This window comes from Zootermopsis nevadensis, unplaced genomic scaffold (assembly GCF_977971745.1).
Source record: "Zootermopsis nevadensis isolate Lab colony 2312 unplaced genomic scaffold, Znev_1.0 Znev_ptg000018l, whole genome shotgun sequence".
Taxonomy (NCBI): domain Eukaryota; kingdom Metazoa; phylum Arthropoda; class Insecta; order Blattodea; family Termopsidae; genus Zootermopsis; species Zootermopsis nevadensis.
Window position 1 is genome coordinate 2,611,664 of NW_028259150.1, and position 18,891 is coordinate 2,630,554.

The following is an 18,891-nucleotide window of genomic DNA, read 5'->3' on the forward strand; positions in this document are numbered from 1 at the left end:
ATGTAAGGACTCGCAATACCAAAACATTTCATGCTTAATTAATGGTACTTATCCATTAGTCATAAATAAAACTGTAATAAGACAAGTGAACTCTGTAGAACAGAATTATGTGACACGTGTTCAATGTATTTTAGAGCTCTGCCATTGTTTTCAATCATCTTTGCAGGATACCATCTGCTTCACCTTAAATTAGGCTCACAAAAAAGTTTCTTACATTAAACACTCTAAGGGGATAGCAATAAGCATACATGAGATACATATTTATTTCAACATGCCTTTCCTTCACACATGTTCTTCATTGCTGAATGCATGATATAAAATAATATGTAAGTAGGTTTATAGTCCGTATCACTCATTCCTGTTAGTGGTTTAATATGAAATGAAATTGCAGCCTTCAAATAAGTTGCCTGCGGTTTGAAACCATACAACATTGAAGACGGTTGTCTTCTGGGTTGTTGTGACCGATGATGGAGGCAGCAAGGACCTCTGAAACGTCGGCAAACTTCTGCCAGACTACATGGTGCAACAACCCAGGAGACAGCCATCTTCAGACTCGCCGCCGTGAAGAACTCAAATCCTACGTACATTTCATGACGTATTATTGTTTTCTAAGATGATCGTGTTTACATTCTCATCAGTTAGGCCTATATTTCCTTATTTACGAATCTGTCACGAACAGAGCAGGATGATTATTTTTTCAGCCTGTTGACGTCACAATAATTTCCTTAAATTTCAATACGATTATATTGGATAGGCCTAATTGCATATCTGGACTTTATTTGATACCGGTCTTCGACAGATTTTTCTTAGAGATGTTTGACTGACTCCTGAATTGGAGCATGCCTAGTTCAAGAACTCGACGTCGTAACCGGACAAATCCCAAAATTCTCACTTCCTATGCTATATTACCAACCCAATAATAACAAAACTATGAAAGAAATTAAGTAACTAGTCAAAAAGTTTATGCAAGGCGTATAAGACATTTCGAGTGCTGCATTTATTCTTTTGTTTTATAATTATTGTCACAAAATGGCTTCTGTCTCTGAGAAAGGACAAAAATGGCGGTTCTTAAATAAAATGAAACAATGAATGAAGAAAAATCCTTATACTACGAGGCCTGTTGTTAAAATTACGGTTACGATATTGTAATATAATTTTAATTTGGGCAAATAAGACACAATCATTTTTAATCACTTCCATACTAAGGGCGAGATAAATATCCTTTAAACCGAACTCTTTTGCCCTAATTTTTTGGTAATTGATATCAGTTAAATAAACTTTTGTTTCTGTTCATCGACAGTTCTAACCATTCTTTTTTTATTTTTAAACAACGGGAATTGTAAAATATTATAAATTCTACAAGCAACACAACTCATAATTTTTAACATCATATTGAGCGCAGAATACAGCAGTATACTGAAATTCAAATATAAACTCGCTGTAGACAAATATAAATCAAGAGCTTGGAAGGGAAACAACAAATGCATATTGAGTTAAAATTTACTCGTGAGACAGCGTGGTCACTGTATTCAGCGTCATTGTGTTATTAATAATACTCCTGATTTAGCAGTCGACCCAACGTAGCGAAGCAACTAACAAGTCAGTTAGTTAGTCAACCCAATCCAACTTTTACTACCTACAGCATTCGAGGATTCCCTCGGGCAGAAGAATCTTAGAAAATGTCGTGAATTGTATACAAACAGCAGACAGGCGTCCTTTTCGTAGAAAACGCGCCATGTTAGTGCCACCTGTAGGAGTGTGTTTGCAAACTCTTGTTCATGTCTTAGAAATTTCCTGCACGATTTTGGAAGCGGTAAATAACAAAAAGTGAAATTCCAAATTCTAACGGCGATAAAGATGTCGACACTACTTTTATGGTCTGTAAAGCCCAGTTTGGCGTTACAGACCCAGACGACCAACATCGACAACAAGAATGAAATTCTGCTCTATTTACTCTGACTTTCTGTCGACAAATTTCTAGGCAACAAATAAAAGTTTAAATTCCAATTACATATGTGGATATATATTTTACTACATTATCTGTCCTGTGTGCACTTCACAATGGCTACATTCAGAACTTCATATTAGAATTAATAGATTATAATCTATAGATAAGTAATGAACTGTGACCGACCCATAATTATAAGAATAAATGATCTGTGGTAGACGCAGGTGAATGAAGATTAGTTCAGAGTTTGAAAGCAAATCGTATCCGCGCACTTTATGAATGATTATTGTAAACTGAGATTAATGTTATATGACCTATTTTGACTCTAAGTAAATTTCTTGTAGAATTATAAACGTTTAATTTAACTTCGTCATTTGACTTTATCCTACTGTTTGGGAACTAAATGTTATTTGAGTGTCAGTAATTACACAACTGGGGAAAAAATCTGTTACACATATTGTGGGCTCATACAACGATACGCACTTAGACATCCCGTGTCTGCAAATAGCCATTAATGGACATGCGCGTGATTAACATTCATGTAGGTGATTCACCCTTGTGTGCGTCATCAGTTCACAAGAAGAGAGTTCTGTATAACGCGTAGTAGCAATATACTCTAAAACAGCGTTTATCAACCTATGGTACTCGTACCACTGGTGGTACACAAGCCAATGTTGAGTGGTACGCGAACTAAGTAAGGAAATCAAAAGATAATATTAACATAAATAAGTTTCCCCTGGTCGCATTTGGTTAGTGGTACATTTAGTGTGTTAAATTAGAATTAGTGGTACGCCAGCGAAAAAGGTTGAGAACCCCTGATCTAAAAGGTTTCAACGATGTAGACTTTATCGTTTTTCTGGACGTGATCCATAGTTCAGTATTCTAAAACAAGAGCTCTACGTTTCGGGAGCTGCTTCTGCTCCCGTCTTCAGGAGAAAATGCTTATTCTGATGGATATGATAGAAGGGGCTAATCTAAATGTAAGGGTTAGTTTTGGTATTTTCATCTGAAGAAGAGAGCAGAGCCAGCTTCCGAAACGTAGTGGTCTCGTTTTAGAATATTGAATGACGTATCTAGTCCAGAAAAAACCCTGCAATATTAATTGTAGTTGCAATGTTTACATCTTAATAGTGTTGTTACAAATTATAATCGATATGACAAAAGATAAAAAATAAAATCTGATTCTGTGATGCATCCGTAATGTATAGCGAAGACAGTCTACAGTTACAGAATACAAGCAATTAATCTTTGTCCGTGTCCGTGACCTAATTTGAACAATTCTCAGTGACACATAAATAAGATATTCGGAGAAAGCTTATTATTAATAGGCTTATTAGCGTGGTCTCCTGTAGTAGGATCGGCTGTATAAGACAATAAGCGTTGTAGATCTGGAAGCATATGCGAATTTTACACATAATAAATAACCCGTACAGTAATTGGTCGGTTTTCACGAAAGTGGGAAGGAATACCACGTCGGTGGATGACACGATTCGTAAATCTTTATTTTGAACGATTCTAACATGGCGGCCTTGCAAACCTTTGATAGAAGAATAGCTATAGGACCAAGTGTAAATTAGGGAGATTAAGTCATAAAAGGGTCGGCGAAGTTAAAGTGAATCTTCTACACATGGCTTGAGATTATATTAAATTAATGAATCTCGTTCAGGTTGGAGGCAAATTTTCTCATTTATTTTAATTTTTTTCGGACGATTACATAGGTTAATTAATAATTTTACATGTGTGGATAATATTAAGCACATTATTCGTCCTCCCTCAATGAGTAAAAGATGGCCTCTGGTGAGGCGAAAGTTAATATTCAAGGTAAAGGATACGCTACTCTTGGAGAATGTAAAATTTCTCTTGGCACGGAAGGTAATTTTCGAAGTCACAAAATTACGATTTCATAAAAATCTTCCCATAACGTAGGTCTTTCCCGTACACAGAATTTGTTTCCTTATTATATTGTAATGGAAAAGGGATTTACAAATACACTAGGATGAAACTACACGAATAGTATCATAAGTGAAAGAACGGCATCTTTACATGGGTATAGACACGGAAAATAACCTTTAAAAAATGTGATTAGTCAATTAAGTGAAATGATTGCAAAATAGATTAAATAAACATTAAATTTTTGTCCTTAGGTGCCGATGTCAAGCGATTACCAACAAAATTAAACCAAATTAAATGCGTTCAACTTAGTATGCTATATTCTTCAAATGCAGATTCTATTCATTTCACCTGATCCTATCACTGTTTTAAATAAATGGGCCTAATTGTGAAAATCGAATGGACACAAAGATTACGCATCCTTCATATTCCCATGACGCGGCAACATGGACTGAAATAACCCCGAACGTAATGAAATTTCCCATGACTTGCATCAATAGCAATCAATATGGCCACGGGAAATATAGCAAGCGTCCGTAAGGCGCCAATTTTCCTAGAATTAAAGTTATTTTGTGATACACTATTGATACTTTTATTCCTTTGCTAATTTATTGGCATTTAAATGAGCAGACGCCAGAAGCGAAGAAATTATAGACCCTCTGTCCTCTCTATACTGTATAAAGGGCTTTGAATCCGAAACATATCAAATTCTAACACGTAGAAAAATTTAGTCTTAAACTAAGAGGTGAAAATCGCACAAAACATGAAAAGGCCTATCACTGGTGAAATTCATGGCCGGGACCGAACAAACTGAGACAGTATATTAATGCAACATTTAAATATTTAAGTCTGCTAATAGTGTAGGTTTATTTACATGTTCCAGTATCAGTTAATGATTATTTTGCGAGCTTTTTACAAAGTATATAAAAGAAAATTCTATGGGAATATTAACATAATTAACAGACCATTGGTTTCATATTCGTTTATAGTTTCTCTCCAACTAAGTGTGTATTCTGCATTCAGAATTTTAACTGTACTGGAGTGGACAATGCGAGGTAACCGAGGTACCCCCCTGGGGCAGAGCTTGCGAGGAAGCCAGAGTGGAGAGCCAAATAGGCAATGGAAAACAGAAGTTTCAATGAAACATTTGAGGCAGGCCTAGATGCATAGATACTTCGACCTTGTTGTATTAATATATAAAACCTTCCGACTAAAAATATCTGTTACATTAATAATCGTTTGTTTCTTACTTACGCTGGCCTAATCATAACGTTTCTCCATTAATAGTCTCTGGTAATTTAGTCGTAAAACCTTCGGGAAAAAGTTACTCGGGAGACCTAGACATAAATAGGAGGATAATATTAAAAGGATTCTTAAAGAAATAGGATATGAATGTGCGGTCTTAAGTAATCTTGACTATAATAGGGTCCAGTGGCTGGCTCTTATAAACTCAGTCAGTAGATTTTAAGCCATAATAATTTTCTTTACGTGGATTCTGCTTTGTTGTTTGTCGTAACAAATTGGTTTACGAATAGTAAAGCACCCATTTCATTACACCCTGGCAAAAATAGCAGCGAAGTGGCACTACAAGCAATTTTTTGGCGGACCGCTTGTGACTTGAAGGAAATAGGCATGTCCCAATAATTCTGCACATGGAACAGAGTTAATGGGCATTTAAACTTGCCGCATTTCTTAGATGCGGTCGTGTACTTTGGCCAATTATTCTAAGTTATCTGGAGTAGCAAATGAATGCAAGCTGGTCAGCCGTGCCGCCGCCTTTGAAAGTTTCGTAGGTAATACGCCAGCTGTCGCGATGGAGCAAGGTCTAACTTGCAGGCGGAAGGCAACAGATGGCACAGTGTACGGCTGCTTATCGGAATCACCTGCCGCCTTTTCCATGTTGCCAATTTGAACCAGATATTTCCGATGGTTAAGATTTTTTAAAACTGAACAAAGGATTCAAGAATAAATTGAGGTACTTTTCAAGTTTCGCTATCACCATGTTCCCCGAAAATAGTTTAAATTGTCTGTCTTTTGAATTTTTGCGCTGTGAGGTCTGTTAGTAGTTTAAACGGCATCAGCTTGACACTGGGAACAGACTAAAGGGGCAACAAAATCCAAAAACGTAACCAGATTAGAAGTGGTGGATTTGGATTTAGTAAAACCATGTTGAGAAGGGTTTAATTTAGACTTAAAATAATAAGAAACACGGTCATGTACAATAATTTCAAATACTTTGGAGAAATTATTAATTATGGTAATAGGTTTATAGTTTCTAACAGAAGCAGTTTTGCCTTTTTTGAAAACTGGGGCAATAGCTGCTTGCTTCAACAAAGTGGGAAATTGTTGCTGAGAAAGGCTAAGATTCAAAATAAATTTAAGAATAGGAATAAGGATTTCAGAACAACCCTTAATAATAAAACTTGGTATACCATCAAGTCCACCAGTTTTTGATGGCCTCAAACGCTTTATAGCGTTATGAACATCAATGTCCGAGACAGAAAATAAAGGTAACACATCTAAAGTGGAACTGATGGAGGGAAAGTCCCCAGAGCAAGAATGTTATGTGCAGATTGAAAATGCTTGGAAAAGCATTGGCAATTTCATACGGCGTAGTTATAAGAGCACCGTCTACTTCTAATTGCAACAAACCAGCATCTTTATTCCTAAAATTAGATATATATTTCCAAAAATACTTAGGATTTGATTAATAATAACAATAATAATAATGCACATAAGCTGCTTGTTATGTTTATCATTACACTCTATTGTTGTTGTAATGTGTTTCAGCCTAATTAATGTGTATCGGTCATGCCTTTCAAAGACTCTCCAGATAGATTTCAAATCTAATATTCACTACGCATTTTTCACACAGCCATGAGTTTGTGCGAATAGAAACTGAAAATTCTGGATAATTTGCCTGGGTTCGAAGTATTTTTATTCTACTTTTCGCATCTTCAAATTCCTGAGAGAGGACGAGAAAGTACATAGATATGTTTTTTCCCATTCTATTCAAAGGAAAATATAAATTTGTAATATTAGCTATGGTGTGCTTAAATAAGGTGGAAGTAGTTTTATTTTCTAAACAGCAATTTGAACCAGAAAATTGAAGGTCATAAAATAGCTTATTTTTACCTAATTACAAAACAAATTGTGAAATAGTATATTCCCACAGTATGCGTAAAAAATGTTTTGATAATACAATTTCTTGGATATTAAAGTTAGCTAACTCGTCAAGTTGTTATAATTTTAATATACCTGAGGATGACTGCTTGCAGTCATTGTTGCATATATTAACCAACAATATAATTTTTGTATAATTACTAATATAACTGCGTTGAAGGCTAATAAAACTGGAGGTCTATTAATGTGGCCCTGGGCATGTATCATTACGGCTAGTGCGAACATAGCAACGGACCTCGGGGTTACATAAAAGACGGGCCAGATGAGTGACTATTTGTTTGTCGGGCAGACTCATTCCAAGAGGCTATTTGTTATTGTGTCTTAACACCTTAGGAACGCAGAACAGAGTTCAGGACATTGTGTTCGAATTAATTAACTAATCGTTAGTCTTAATTTTATAGCCTGTTTATATCTGTCTGAGAAAGAGAGAGAGTGTAGGCTAGACAAAGACAATTTCGAAATAAGTGTAGCGCCATCCAGTCCAGGAGCGGAACTAATCTTGTTATCAGTGATGTAGAGACCAGTTAGTCGTGTACAAATAGACCCACGTGTTAAGATGAATGTAACGATGACACGAAATTTCGAACATTGTTGCCAACATAAACTTAAAAGTACTCGGCGCACATCATGAACGCCAATAAATAGTACAACAGACTGCTGTGTGTAATCGAATATAAATGTTTGTTAAACTCTATAAAACTTTTAGTGCCTCAAAGAAAATTCCCAGTTTTCATGGATCCAGATTTTCATTAGAATCTATGTTTAGAATTCAGTAACCGTATCTCGAATAAATGTATTGTATCTGAGATGTAAATTATGAAGATTTTCCAGCTGAAATAAAGAAGGAATCTTCTGTGTTCGTATTCGAAACCAAGTAGGGAAGATTCTATATTATTTGACTGATGCACTAGAAAATATTGAGTATTGAAAGCCTATGATCATGAAGGTCTCTTTCTCCGGAACAACCGCTCACCTCCGGAGTGAAAGTTCAGATTCACTCACTAATTTGCTTTTATGAATTCGTACTTAGGAGTAACATGTTACGGGTTCCAATAAAGATCGCCTTAGAGAGGCGACCGTCATTTTGGTCACTAAATTGTAGCAACATATTTCCACTGACTGCGAGCTACAAAACATATGTGTTCAGTACCTCGTTTTCTCACAATAGTATACAGAATACGTCACACCTTTTGGTTCTTTTCATTGTGTGTAGAATAAGAATGTCTGTCCCCTCTTCACAGACCAGCCGGCCGCTACATCAGCATCTAATTATCAAATCATACAGCTAACTATTTCCCTAAATCCGCTACTCTCACGTGGAGTAATATAATGCACCCTTATACAGCAATCCTTCCTTCTTTTTATATATGCATCTTTTATGAAGGATGTGGAACAAAAAAAAGCTTTGGAGATATATTCTTCCCATCGTATGGTCCATGGAGGATGAAAATAGGTCAGGTAGAAAAGAGACTCTGTCTTTCTTGTTCGTTCATGCCTTTCCTCGATGGCCTCTACATGGTTGTCATCTGGTCTTCTCTTTCCCCTGCGCTAAACTCTTCTTGCCCACCGGAACAGAAACAGTAGAGACAGGGTCTTGTTATGAAGATTTGGGGTGGGAAACTGTTTCCCTCTCCTTTCCCATCTATAGATTCATGATTTCGCTATATAGGTCACATAGGGTACAAGGGTAGGATTACCAATGGGAGGAAATCTTAATTTTAGATACAGGTAATATGTACCTTCTTCTTCTAAGTCGTCATGGAAGCTTCTAGGTCAACAGCCATTTATTTTATAATTGCATTTGGATATATTTATCTTAGCAGTTACATTAATGTCGATTGTATGTAACTTTCAGATTTTCATGTAGTCGAAATCTGAACCATTACGAATTATGCACAAATTAGCTTACAAGACTGCATAATAATTCTTGCTTCATGCCAGCCTCTCCAGAAATGACGTAGACATCGTAAGTCCTTCCCCTAATATTTTATTGAAAAAGGGTTAAATTCATCACCACGTTGTTATTTAGAAAGAAGGATCGCCTCTTACCCCTCCAACGCAACAACATCTCATGTCTGTCGTCAGGTTCTGACTAGTGGCGGATAAGAATGTCAGGTATTCTTTTGTCGAAATAATGCTTGACAGAAAGTAGGTACCAGAAAAGTTCCACTGTTTGTCGGATATGGCCAACAGGCCGCCGGTTCGTCTTCACAGAAGTAGTAATTGTGTACACCATTGCCATAAATCAATTGAAGCCACTTTATGCTGAAGAGGTTTCTGCACCGTCTCAGATCACTGACCAGCGTATTTCAACGTGAAATTTTTTTATGGCTGTTGTTACACACTTTCTCATCCCTTAGCTTGATCAAGTGGGTATGAAAGCATATTTGAGAGAGTGACATAAATCAATCTATCCAACTACAGACCGTACCATAAATTAAATGTCCCAAACTTTTCTCGTCCGAAGTTCGTATTAAAGAATAACAAATAAGTTTACATTCGTGCACTGGAAGAAATGGTAGAGATAGAAACTGCATTTCTCTCACTTTGATGTAGGCCTAAATTGTGGTAGATTACTTTGTTTTACTCCACGTCACTTTTCACACACTCCGTTCACTCTCTGTTTACTTGAACAACATGTTTCTGTCATTGCACTAAGGGTTAGATTAATAGATTGTGATCAGCGAGTAGATTAGTAGAGTAGTGGTAGATTAGCTAAATAGATTATTTAACGATAATATGTAAACTCCAGATGTTATTTATCTTCGAATGAGAGCACGAAGATGTCTGTTTTCTGGGCTGTAGCGCCATGAAGGCTGATATAAGCTTACCGAAGTTTCAGAGGTACTTGTTGCCTCCGTTATTCCTCATTGCCCTGAGGATGGAGACAGTAAGTACCTCTGTAATGTCGGCAAGCTTCTACTAGACTTCACGACTCTGCGACCTAGAAAGACATCTTCGTTCTTGCTACCGCGAGAATCTCAAATCCTGCTTGATATGATAATACGAGTATGTTTACAAACGGTGAAGTGGAAACAAACAAAGAACTGAGATCAAAGTGCTAGTGCCAGATTTTAATGTATTATTGTCACACTCCCTGAAAATGCTGAGAAAAACCACGAACTATCCCTTCACTAGAACCTATTTCCGAGGACCGCTTCAAGCTTTAGAAGATAAAGAAACGGAGATAAAGTTCTCAGTTATTTTACGTGTTATGGGGCTATAATGTGATGAGTTTATTCACAGTAGACAAAGTTATCTGTAAAAATTACAGTTCACTGCGATAGAAGTAAAGTTTTTCGTAGCCACGTTAGTCCATTTCTGTCACATCACTGCGTTAAGCGAAGTTTACATCCGGTCTTCGTGTAACTTGGATTCGCTACTCAAGAATTTTGACAACAATGTTTAATTGAAAGTCAGCTGTCTGGTTCAGTAGAGAAAAAATTATTGTAAGAATAGACAGAATATATATTGGCTGTCATAGGAAAGTAACAAAAGGACGGTTAATTCTACCATCATATATGTAAAGGATCAATTTTACCCTCTGAGTGTTAAAACCGAAAGCTATCGACTACAGGGATAGGGACCCCTAGAGCTCGATCAAGACACTAGCAAACAGAACAAACATCAGCTAGTGCAAAGACTCATCTGGTAAAAGGTTGGTTTTCTTTTCTTCGGAAATTTACTTAAATGATACTCGCTGACGTCATATTTATATTTACTGACAGGCCTGTATTGTTTATTGTTTTCTTATCGGCGTTATCAAGGTATTATCCCGGCTGTTGCTTGGAGAGACTGAGGAATAAACCTCAGCTAGGACAGTTGATCTCCGGGCCGACATTTAAAACTGGGACAAAATAATCAAAATTGTTTAAGTTGTGGGACACATAACGATGAAGAAAACTGTGACAATCTTTGCGCTTAAGCAATATAATTTACTAACCTATCTAGATTGAATCACAATTCCAGATAACAGCTATTCTTGTTTTGTTTAACGACGCCTTTCAGTTGCATGCAACATTAAATGGCAAGATAAATTTGAGGGGATTTCAAGGCTTTAACCCAAAATTTGTTGGATGAACTGAGAAAATTCTCGGTCACGATAGTCGGCCATCGGACTGAGATTTGAAACAAGGAACTTCCCAACACAAGGCAGAAATGTTAACCAATACACGTCGATGTCCGACAATTAACAGAAAATTCGTGTTAATTTATTCGCGAGTATGTTGTTTCGACGTAAGTAAAGTTGTCCTTTAATATCCAACGCCTTATTCGATACAGTGCTGGGCTTCATTGTAAGGTTATAGGTCTAATTATAGCTCGTTTATTAAGAAATAGTTATACTAGGGAAATTTTAATGGGCTCTCATATTTACCATTTCAATTGGACTAGACCATAACAATTAGGCCGGTTTCAGAAATGTTAAATAGTATTTTAGAACGAAGTCTGATATCCGTGTACGTTGAGTCGAATAACGCTTAAAGTAAACATATTTATAAAATAATTCGGATACAAGATAAGTAAGTTCTACTGTTTGAGGTCATTATCACTCCACACATTTCTTAGTCAAAACCTTTAACAATACAAAGAAGTGGAATCTGAAATTACGTACGACAAAATTTGTTGGCAAATTGTGAAAATCTTAAGGTAATTAAAGCCTAAAGCGGAAAACACGGAGACCGCGCAATTTGTGTAGTAGTGTAACTAGGCACATAATTTTTTCTGGTAAGTATGATATTACATAAGAAAAGACCACGAACCTTTAATAAGTATACAGCTGTAATGAAAAACCCACCAACTGTCTCTCGACTGGCGATCTAAATTAAAATTAATATACTCCGTCAATGTCTTTTAAAATATTGTGAAATAAAGTTTAATTAAAATCAGGTTTTTCGTTATCGAGTGGATTCATGCCTGCGGTGAAATTTTCCGACCACGGTCCATACATGTGGTATCACATTATTTCAAGCAAAGCTTTCCAGCTCAAGTTACGTTCCACAGAGTAGCCACATAATTTGCGGAACTTTTAACCCATCGTTATCAGCATAATCTCCAGCTGAAGAATTATAAATAGGCTGTTGTCGAACAATTGATCCATACATTGTGAACAAGAATTACAGTAAAAGGCAGTAGTTTACAACTCAACAATTTGTAAACATAGCGGCATTATAATTATCGCAATGTAAATGTAGTACGACTTCCTGTGTTTCGTTTATATAGGGAAGATCGCTGTCACTCGAATAGTTTGCAAAAGTAGACAAACCACTCAGAGGACGACCTGTACCCTTTCAAAAATATATAGTGCTAGAGATCGCCTAGCTGGAACCAAGCGTCACCAAGGCTCTATATTTTCCTTACTCATTAGTTTAAGGCACGAATTTTAACAACTAGAGTATGAAGTTGATACTTTTCGTCGTAGCAACACGACTGTGGAAAATAAACAATTTACAAGACAATTTAAAATTAATCAATTGCTTATTTGAGAAATTTGAAGAAAGGTTATGCATAAATTATTAACATACAAACAAATATACTAATATAATACATTTTATTTAAACAGTTCTTTACTAAGCGGTTTAGAAAGAGACGAAAACTATCTTTATCTTGCAGCGCCATCTCTTGCCAGAAATGGATAATGCTCGTTATAGAATTCGCTGGTAGATGGCACAATGATCATGAATTCTTGTTGGCAAGTTATATCGATTCTCGAAAACTACGTAACTAAACATGCATATGGCGGATTGTATAATGGCTGTCGCTTCGTTGCATGTTGTTGTGTTGCGTGCTTGCAGGTTTTAAGTAGAACTGAGAATCAGATTCTTCTCTTGTTTATAATCGTCAGTGGTTATAGAAAAACACGCAACGGAGTTTTCGTCAAACTTCTCTTCAGTACAAGTGTAGAGGGTCACCGCCACACCCACCTGCTAGGTTTTATTGTCTTATAAACAGCATATAGTTTGTAGATGTACTGAGACTTCAATCAAAACTTGTAACCACTGGCCAACTTCTAACCTGAATTACGACTGAAATGCAATTCGCTTTTTCTGTTCTCTACTCCATCTCTCACAAATAATAATACAAATTAATATTATAGTGTACTGATTTCTTTGTATGCATTAACTGATATCCTGACATATCAGGCCAATCCCTTTACTTTCACTTTGCTAACTGAAATACGCTTATGATAAATACTGTATGATCTGTTTTAACATATGTGTGCGTATGCGCCCTGAGGAAACGTTTCGTTTGATTGACAATTTTGAGATATAATCCGATGTATTTTTTTTAGAAAGAAAATAATTTACTCGCATAAAGAGTCTATAGTTTGATAAATTATGTGAGATTTGATGTTCTCATGATGGTAAAGATGTCTTTGTTGTTCCTATGGGTTATGACGCCGTGTGAACTGGACTCATAGGGAGATTACGGTTTGTGGAGAGAGTAGAGAAGACACACAGATTGATTGTCTAGCAGGATGTCTCTTTGATGCCACACAACACATAATCCTATACTTTAAAACACTAGTGTTAGTTGTAGGCTCATGGGCTTTGTACTGAACGTATCGTCTGTACCGGGGCACTGTAGCTGAACGTTCATCGTTTACTTTGTTCATATTTCATATTACGTCGTGTGGTAACTTGAACTTTCGATCATGTTCACCCCTACATCGAAGTCGAGGAGCAACGGCAGTGTGGTCTTTCCGGTAACATTCTGACCAATCAAAATATGGAGGCCCCTATCAGGAACAACAAACTTAGGTTATATTTAAATTACTTCCAAATAAACAAAAATCAAGTATAACTAAGTATCACGTGATCTGTTTCCGGAGTTGGTTACGTAGACGTTTTTCGCTGTAAAAAAACTTTAATTTTATGGAGGCCCTGGGGCGACTGCCCAGGTCGGTCTCCTTTAAATCCGCCCTTGTTTTCAGCGCTGGGCGCTAATGCAATTCCTTTCGCCATCTTCCTTGGTCGTTGTATTTATCACCTCCTTTGATCTTTTAAACCGGCTGCCCGAGTAATTTTGAGTCAGAAATTTTTTATGTCGCTGTTCTTTTGTTTGATTTTCAGTACGAATGAACGTACTAGTAAACGAGAACGTTAAAATAAATATTCCCCCTCCAGATATTTTCTCATACTGTTGGAATAATTCGGATAATCTTAGAATATATCAATATCAAATGGTGAAAGTACTTTAAAGGGTTTATACATTTGTAGGTCAAATGTGATCGATAAATCGAGGCTGTGACCGCATTTCGGAATAGGCAGGTTCATTGATTCTCGTGCAGGGTAAGTCCACTGGCGGCACGGAGTAGAGGGGTGTGAGTGGGTGGAGCGTGAGAACTAACCATTGATCCTATTTCATTACTCTCTATATACGTATCTCTTACGTCGGTCGCCTGCCTTCTCGGGGCGTTGGTCTCGAAATGTCTCGCAGACGACGAGATCCCGCTTGTCTGCCGTCAGATGTTTTCAAACTACAGGTATTTAACGTTCTAATTTTTATTCCAAATGAATTAGATTACTGTACGCTGTAATGTAGAACAATATTAACTCAGTGCGTGATATGAAGTTGCTGTCAAGATTTATAAGAGTGTTTACTTGAATAATATACACGGAGTGTGCAATTCTAGTCTTTTATTTACGCAACAGTTGAATAAAGTTAAGGTTAATGTAATTGCCATACCGTGTATTATAATGCGTGTAAATAGAAAGCTTGCATATAATTACGCAGTAATGGTAGGTGTATTAACATGTACATGCTTTACTTGCACATATGTGCACCAAAATAGTTTGATACGTCACAGATATTGAAGCAGTTGTCAATTGGTTTCTCAGAAATAAATGTGTAGACCATCGTCATTGTTTAGTGTTTTAGAGAAAAAGCTTGAATAAGTGTAAACTTGGATATATGAAGTACTAATTTTGGTTTTGTTTTGTAAACACGAGCATATCTTTTTTTTATACTTATCATTAGTAAGTAAATGTTTCTTAATTCTAGTTAATTTATGCTGAGAGCTCTTGGTAATTATGCTACCTACCATAATGCAATTCCATATGCAGTTGTGACGTGTTAATCAATACACCATGTTGTTACTTTAAAGATTTTAGTTAAGATCGCATTATATCTGTAAGCATTTGCTATCAGTTTACGTATCATTTATTGAATAGATGGTAAAAAATCAGTTCCTGGATGTGATTAGCTGGTCAAAAGGGTTATATGTTAGCCGTGGAGACTGTAAATGCCCTTTTATCTGTCCACACATGCTTTTATTTCAAGTGATGGCGTGATGTATATGTAGTTAACATAAACAGCTCCTCAGTCCTTCGACCTGCAAGGAATTCTACGCCTTGAATATTCTATATTGTAAATTATTAATTTATAGAGGGTAGGATAGTATTCCTCGAAATATAAATATTTTAATTGAAGCATAGCAAACATCTGAAAACTTATAATTGTTACTGTATTTTAGGTTGCAATGAGATAATCCTTATTTCTCGACCTTTTAATTAGGAGAGACAGTATGTCTTGCTCGGCATTACATATTTATATAATGATATTGATAATTTTGGCTTTGGCATTATGATCTCGAAGAAAACTACAACAGCGAAATCAGTTTTGCGTAGGTCGGCATGTACTTGATCGACGTTAGTTTCACTGCTTCGTAACTTTATACACCATCCGTGTGCGTGTCCTATCCAGATCACAATTCAAAACTTGTTTGCTTCCAGATACGTAACTCATACAGATAACCTATTTTGTATGTGTGGTAGTTAATGGTGCCAGCTGTGCTTAATACTGAATTAGTTTCCATGTGGTGCGTACAGTTTACGTACCTGTGTGTGTGAATGTGTCTGTCTGAGATGTTGAGTAAAAGTGATTGTATATTAAAAATTACATCGCTTTTAATTATGCATTTATATATCTCAAGAGGACTTTAACTGGAATAGTCTACGTTATAAAATGAGTTTTTATCTTGTAACCGTTCATCCTCCTTCTTGGCACATCGCAGCTTCCACTACGATGTGGCTGGTAGGGATTGTTGGGGGTCGTCGGGATCTCTCAGGGTTCTTTGCCTAGCTCAGCTGGTGGCATGGATCGACTCACTCTCATTCGGTGTCACGGCCAGCTCGTAACAGCCAGACTGAACACTCGGATTGATTGGATGGAACGCACTTTTTATTTAGGACGTGCGTGATCGTTGATCTACATATGCTGATCCCACGTCACGCAGTCAAATTCTTGTTGTTTTACACTTTGTTAGATTTCACACTGCTCTCAAATGCATATCCGTACAACTTTCCGCAGCTCCCAACTCGGTCTCCCTTCACACACACTGACTTCTCAATCACCTCCTTTCTTAATACTCTAACTTTTAATGTAATGTAATATAATGCCCTTTGCGGCCAAAAGAACCCATGTTTTATAATGTAAGTACCCTTACGTTTGGACAATCAAAATTTCCCACTTTGCCCAAAAGGAAATTTAACATCAACTCCTATTGATGTGGGTCCAAGTTCAGTTCGAAGGACCTTCCCTTTCCCACCAATCTTCAGGGAGTTTCTCCCACACTCTTAATTCTAAAGGGCATCGCTAACGAGCCACTTGGGCTAAGAACTGGTAATTTATGTACCAAGGAATTTCCAAGTCTAGAAAATCCTAAAACCCCTGCTTTCCCACGTACTTCAGGTACCGCTGCAACACTTAGTATCGGCTGTCCATTTCCGATCCCAAGCTTACATTATTCCTGAACATAAATGAAAAACAAAGGAATCATGAGCTAACAAAAGAAAAGCAGGACAATAAGTGGCTAATACAAAACCTTATGATCTAGCACATAAAAGTTGGGTTTCTTACAAGTACAGAATTAGCATACACCAGTACAGGGATTGATGAGCGGTTACAATCTTTAATGGTTATTGAAATAAATGTTTGTCTTCGTAATGTTTGTTTCGAGTACAGTTTCTGTGCTACATTTCCGGCAATAGACCCAAACATACTTAGGAGTAACTTTTGTCAACATTTTCATAGCTAGTTTATTTACGTGTTACCATGCACCATTATCATATTTCATTTATTGCTATTTTATTTATTGCCAACAATTCTGAATTTAAAACTCATTGAAATTATAATTTTCTGGATCAAAAACCATATAAACACTCAGTGCATATTTATTTCAGTCATTTTCAAAAGACTCTGAATCAGGATTCTTTAAATTACATCAAAATAAAGAGCACCAAATTAATTGTGCAAAGTTTGTGCGTTTTCCGTTATGGATATGATGGATACTTTTATTCAGTAATTATTAACAGACGAAGAATAACATATGGGTCTGTGCTTGGTAACGGATCTTAGCATTGAAAGAAAACGAGAAATTCTTAAAATTCCACTTCTGAGCAGTATTCAATAGTTATTCAAGAAATAAATTTCGTACGCACGCCCTCTCATCCGAATAAAAATAACATTGGAATAGAAGTTTCACAAGAACTGGTTAACTCATGCTGAAGTCCTAGTCGAAAGCGTATACATATATTTTTATCAGAATTTAAATCTAATATTTTTGTGTTCAGTTATATCATGACCTAAAATAATAACACCCTGGATTTAAAAGTATAAAGTATTCATGAAACTTACAGCGTTGTTTGTCTCAGCTGTGTTCATTCGCACGGGAGTTTCAAAGTCGAGACTTCAGTTCAGTGAATGTCAAAAGAGTGATTAAAGTGTTCATAAGAGTGACAAAGAGAAGTGGAATGCACTTACAGATTTTAGTTATTAATGAAAAAAAACAATGGAACCACTGTGCTTCACTTTGGCCTACTTTATGAAGTTATATTTGGATGCGAGGAAATAACTCTATATAATTCAAGGACTAAAATAATTGCAGATTAACAACTGATGGTTTAAATTTAATGTTCTCATGAAGAAAAATAACACTTAATGCAGCTATACATGTTGAATAGTCCATATTTACCGAGTGTGTATGTGAATTGTTGATTACTCACATTCTAACACGCAATTGAAAGCGAGGCTTGAACTACAAAGAAAAGGAATAGGTATGCACAAAATATGGCAGAAATTAGATTTTCAGGGCCTATGCTTTCTTTGTATGCCTCTCAGTAACATGAACAAGCAACCCAGGCTAAATTCTACCGATTTCTTTATTGACTTTTAGGATACAGAAAGCTGGTAGTAAGTTCTTGCTGCTACGATATTGGCACGTGTGATGCAAATTCTCTTAGTATTAACTTTACAAGTTAAAAGATTGCCTTCAAGCATGTAAACAAGCAGACATGTCTAATTGCTTTTCTCAGAGCTTCTTTTCAGAGGGACTGAGTCTATAACGATTTCAAAATGTAAATGAATTTCAGTTAAAATTACTTATCGACTTCGGTATTAACTCTATGTTGTACTTTATTATTTGGCTTGGATATGTTTTATGTAAATGTAATTTAGATTTTTTGTAGGTCTACATGTACCTCATTCGTCGCAGGACAAAAAATCATGTACCCATCCTTAAAAAAAGTATGTGACAGGTGAATATCGAGAAGCTCATATTTTCCTATGTAAATGGAATGAGAAATTTCTTGAATCAATTTAAAAATCACAGTCATTAGACCTATTGAATCTGAACACATGGACGGCCTCAATAATGAACGTTATTTCTAGTTCCTGACGTGCAATGTGTATATAAGTGTCCATCTCTATCTGGTAATATTTTATCGGCCTAACTATATTTAATTACACGACATTTTGTATGATATTTGTCTGTGTTATTGAAACCAGTAAGTAAGCAGGCCTATGACAAGTTGTTGACTTTCATTTGTATAGGACCTATTACGATTCAACGTAAAATGTATCACAAACAGAAT

The 18,891-nt window shown here is 36.3% G+C and overlaps 1 protein-coding gene and 1 non-coding gene across 6 annotated transcripts in view; one reads left to right on the forward strand and one right to left on the reverse strand.

Moving 5' to 3' along the window:
* The window catches only part of Rab26 (RAS oncogene family member Rab26), a 71,852-nt gene that overhangs the window by 176 nt on the left and 52,785 nt on the right, over nt 1–18,891 (forward strand). Inside the window, exon 1 of one of the 5 annotated variants that reach the window (XM_087351098.1) lies at nt 14,424–14,504. The exons of 3 other annotated variants lie outside the window; for them this stretch is intronic. In XM_087351098.1, coding sequence (XP_087207224.1) covers nt 14,448–14,504 — 57 coding nt within the window. In that variant the 5' untranslated portion in view covers nt 14,424–14,447. Of the gene's footprint in view, nt 1–14,423; nt 14,505–14,743; nt 14,761–18,891 lie in introns of those variants that run through there. One more of the 5 variants, XM_022059926.2, reaches the window with a different exon arrangement.
* Nucleotides 12,240–12,396, reverse strand: LOC147873407 (U12 minor spliceosomal RNA). The gene has a single exon (XR_015535772.1). It is a non-coding gene; the product is annotated as a U12 minor spliceosomal RNA (small nuclear RNA).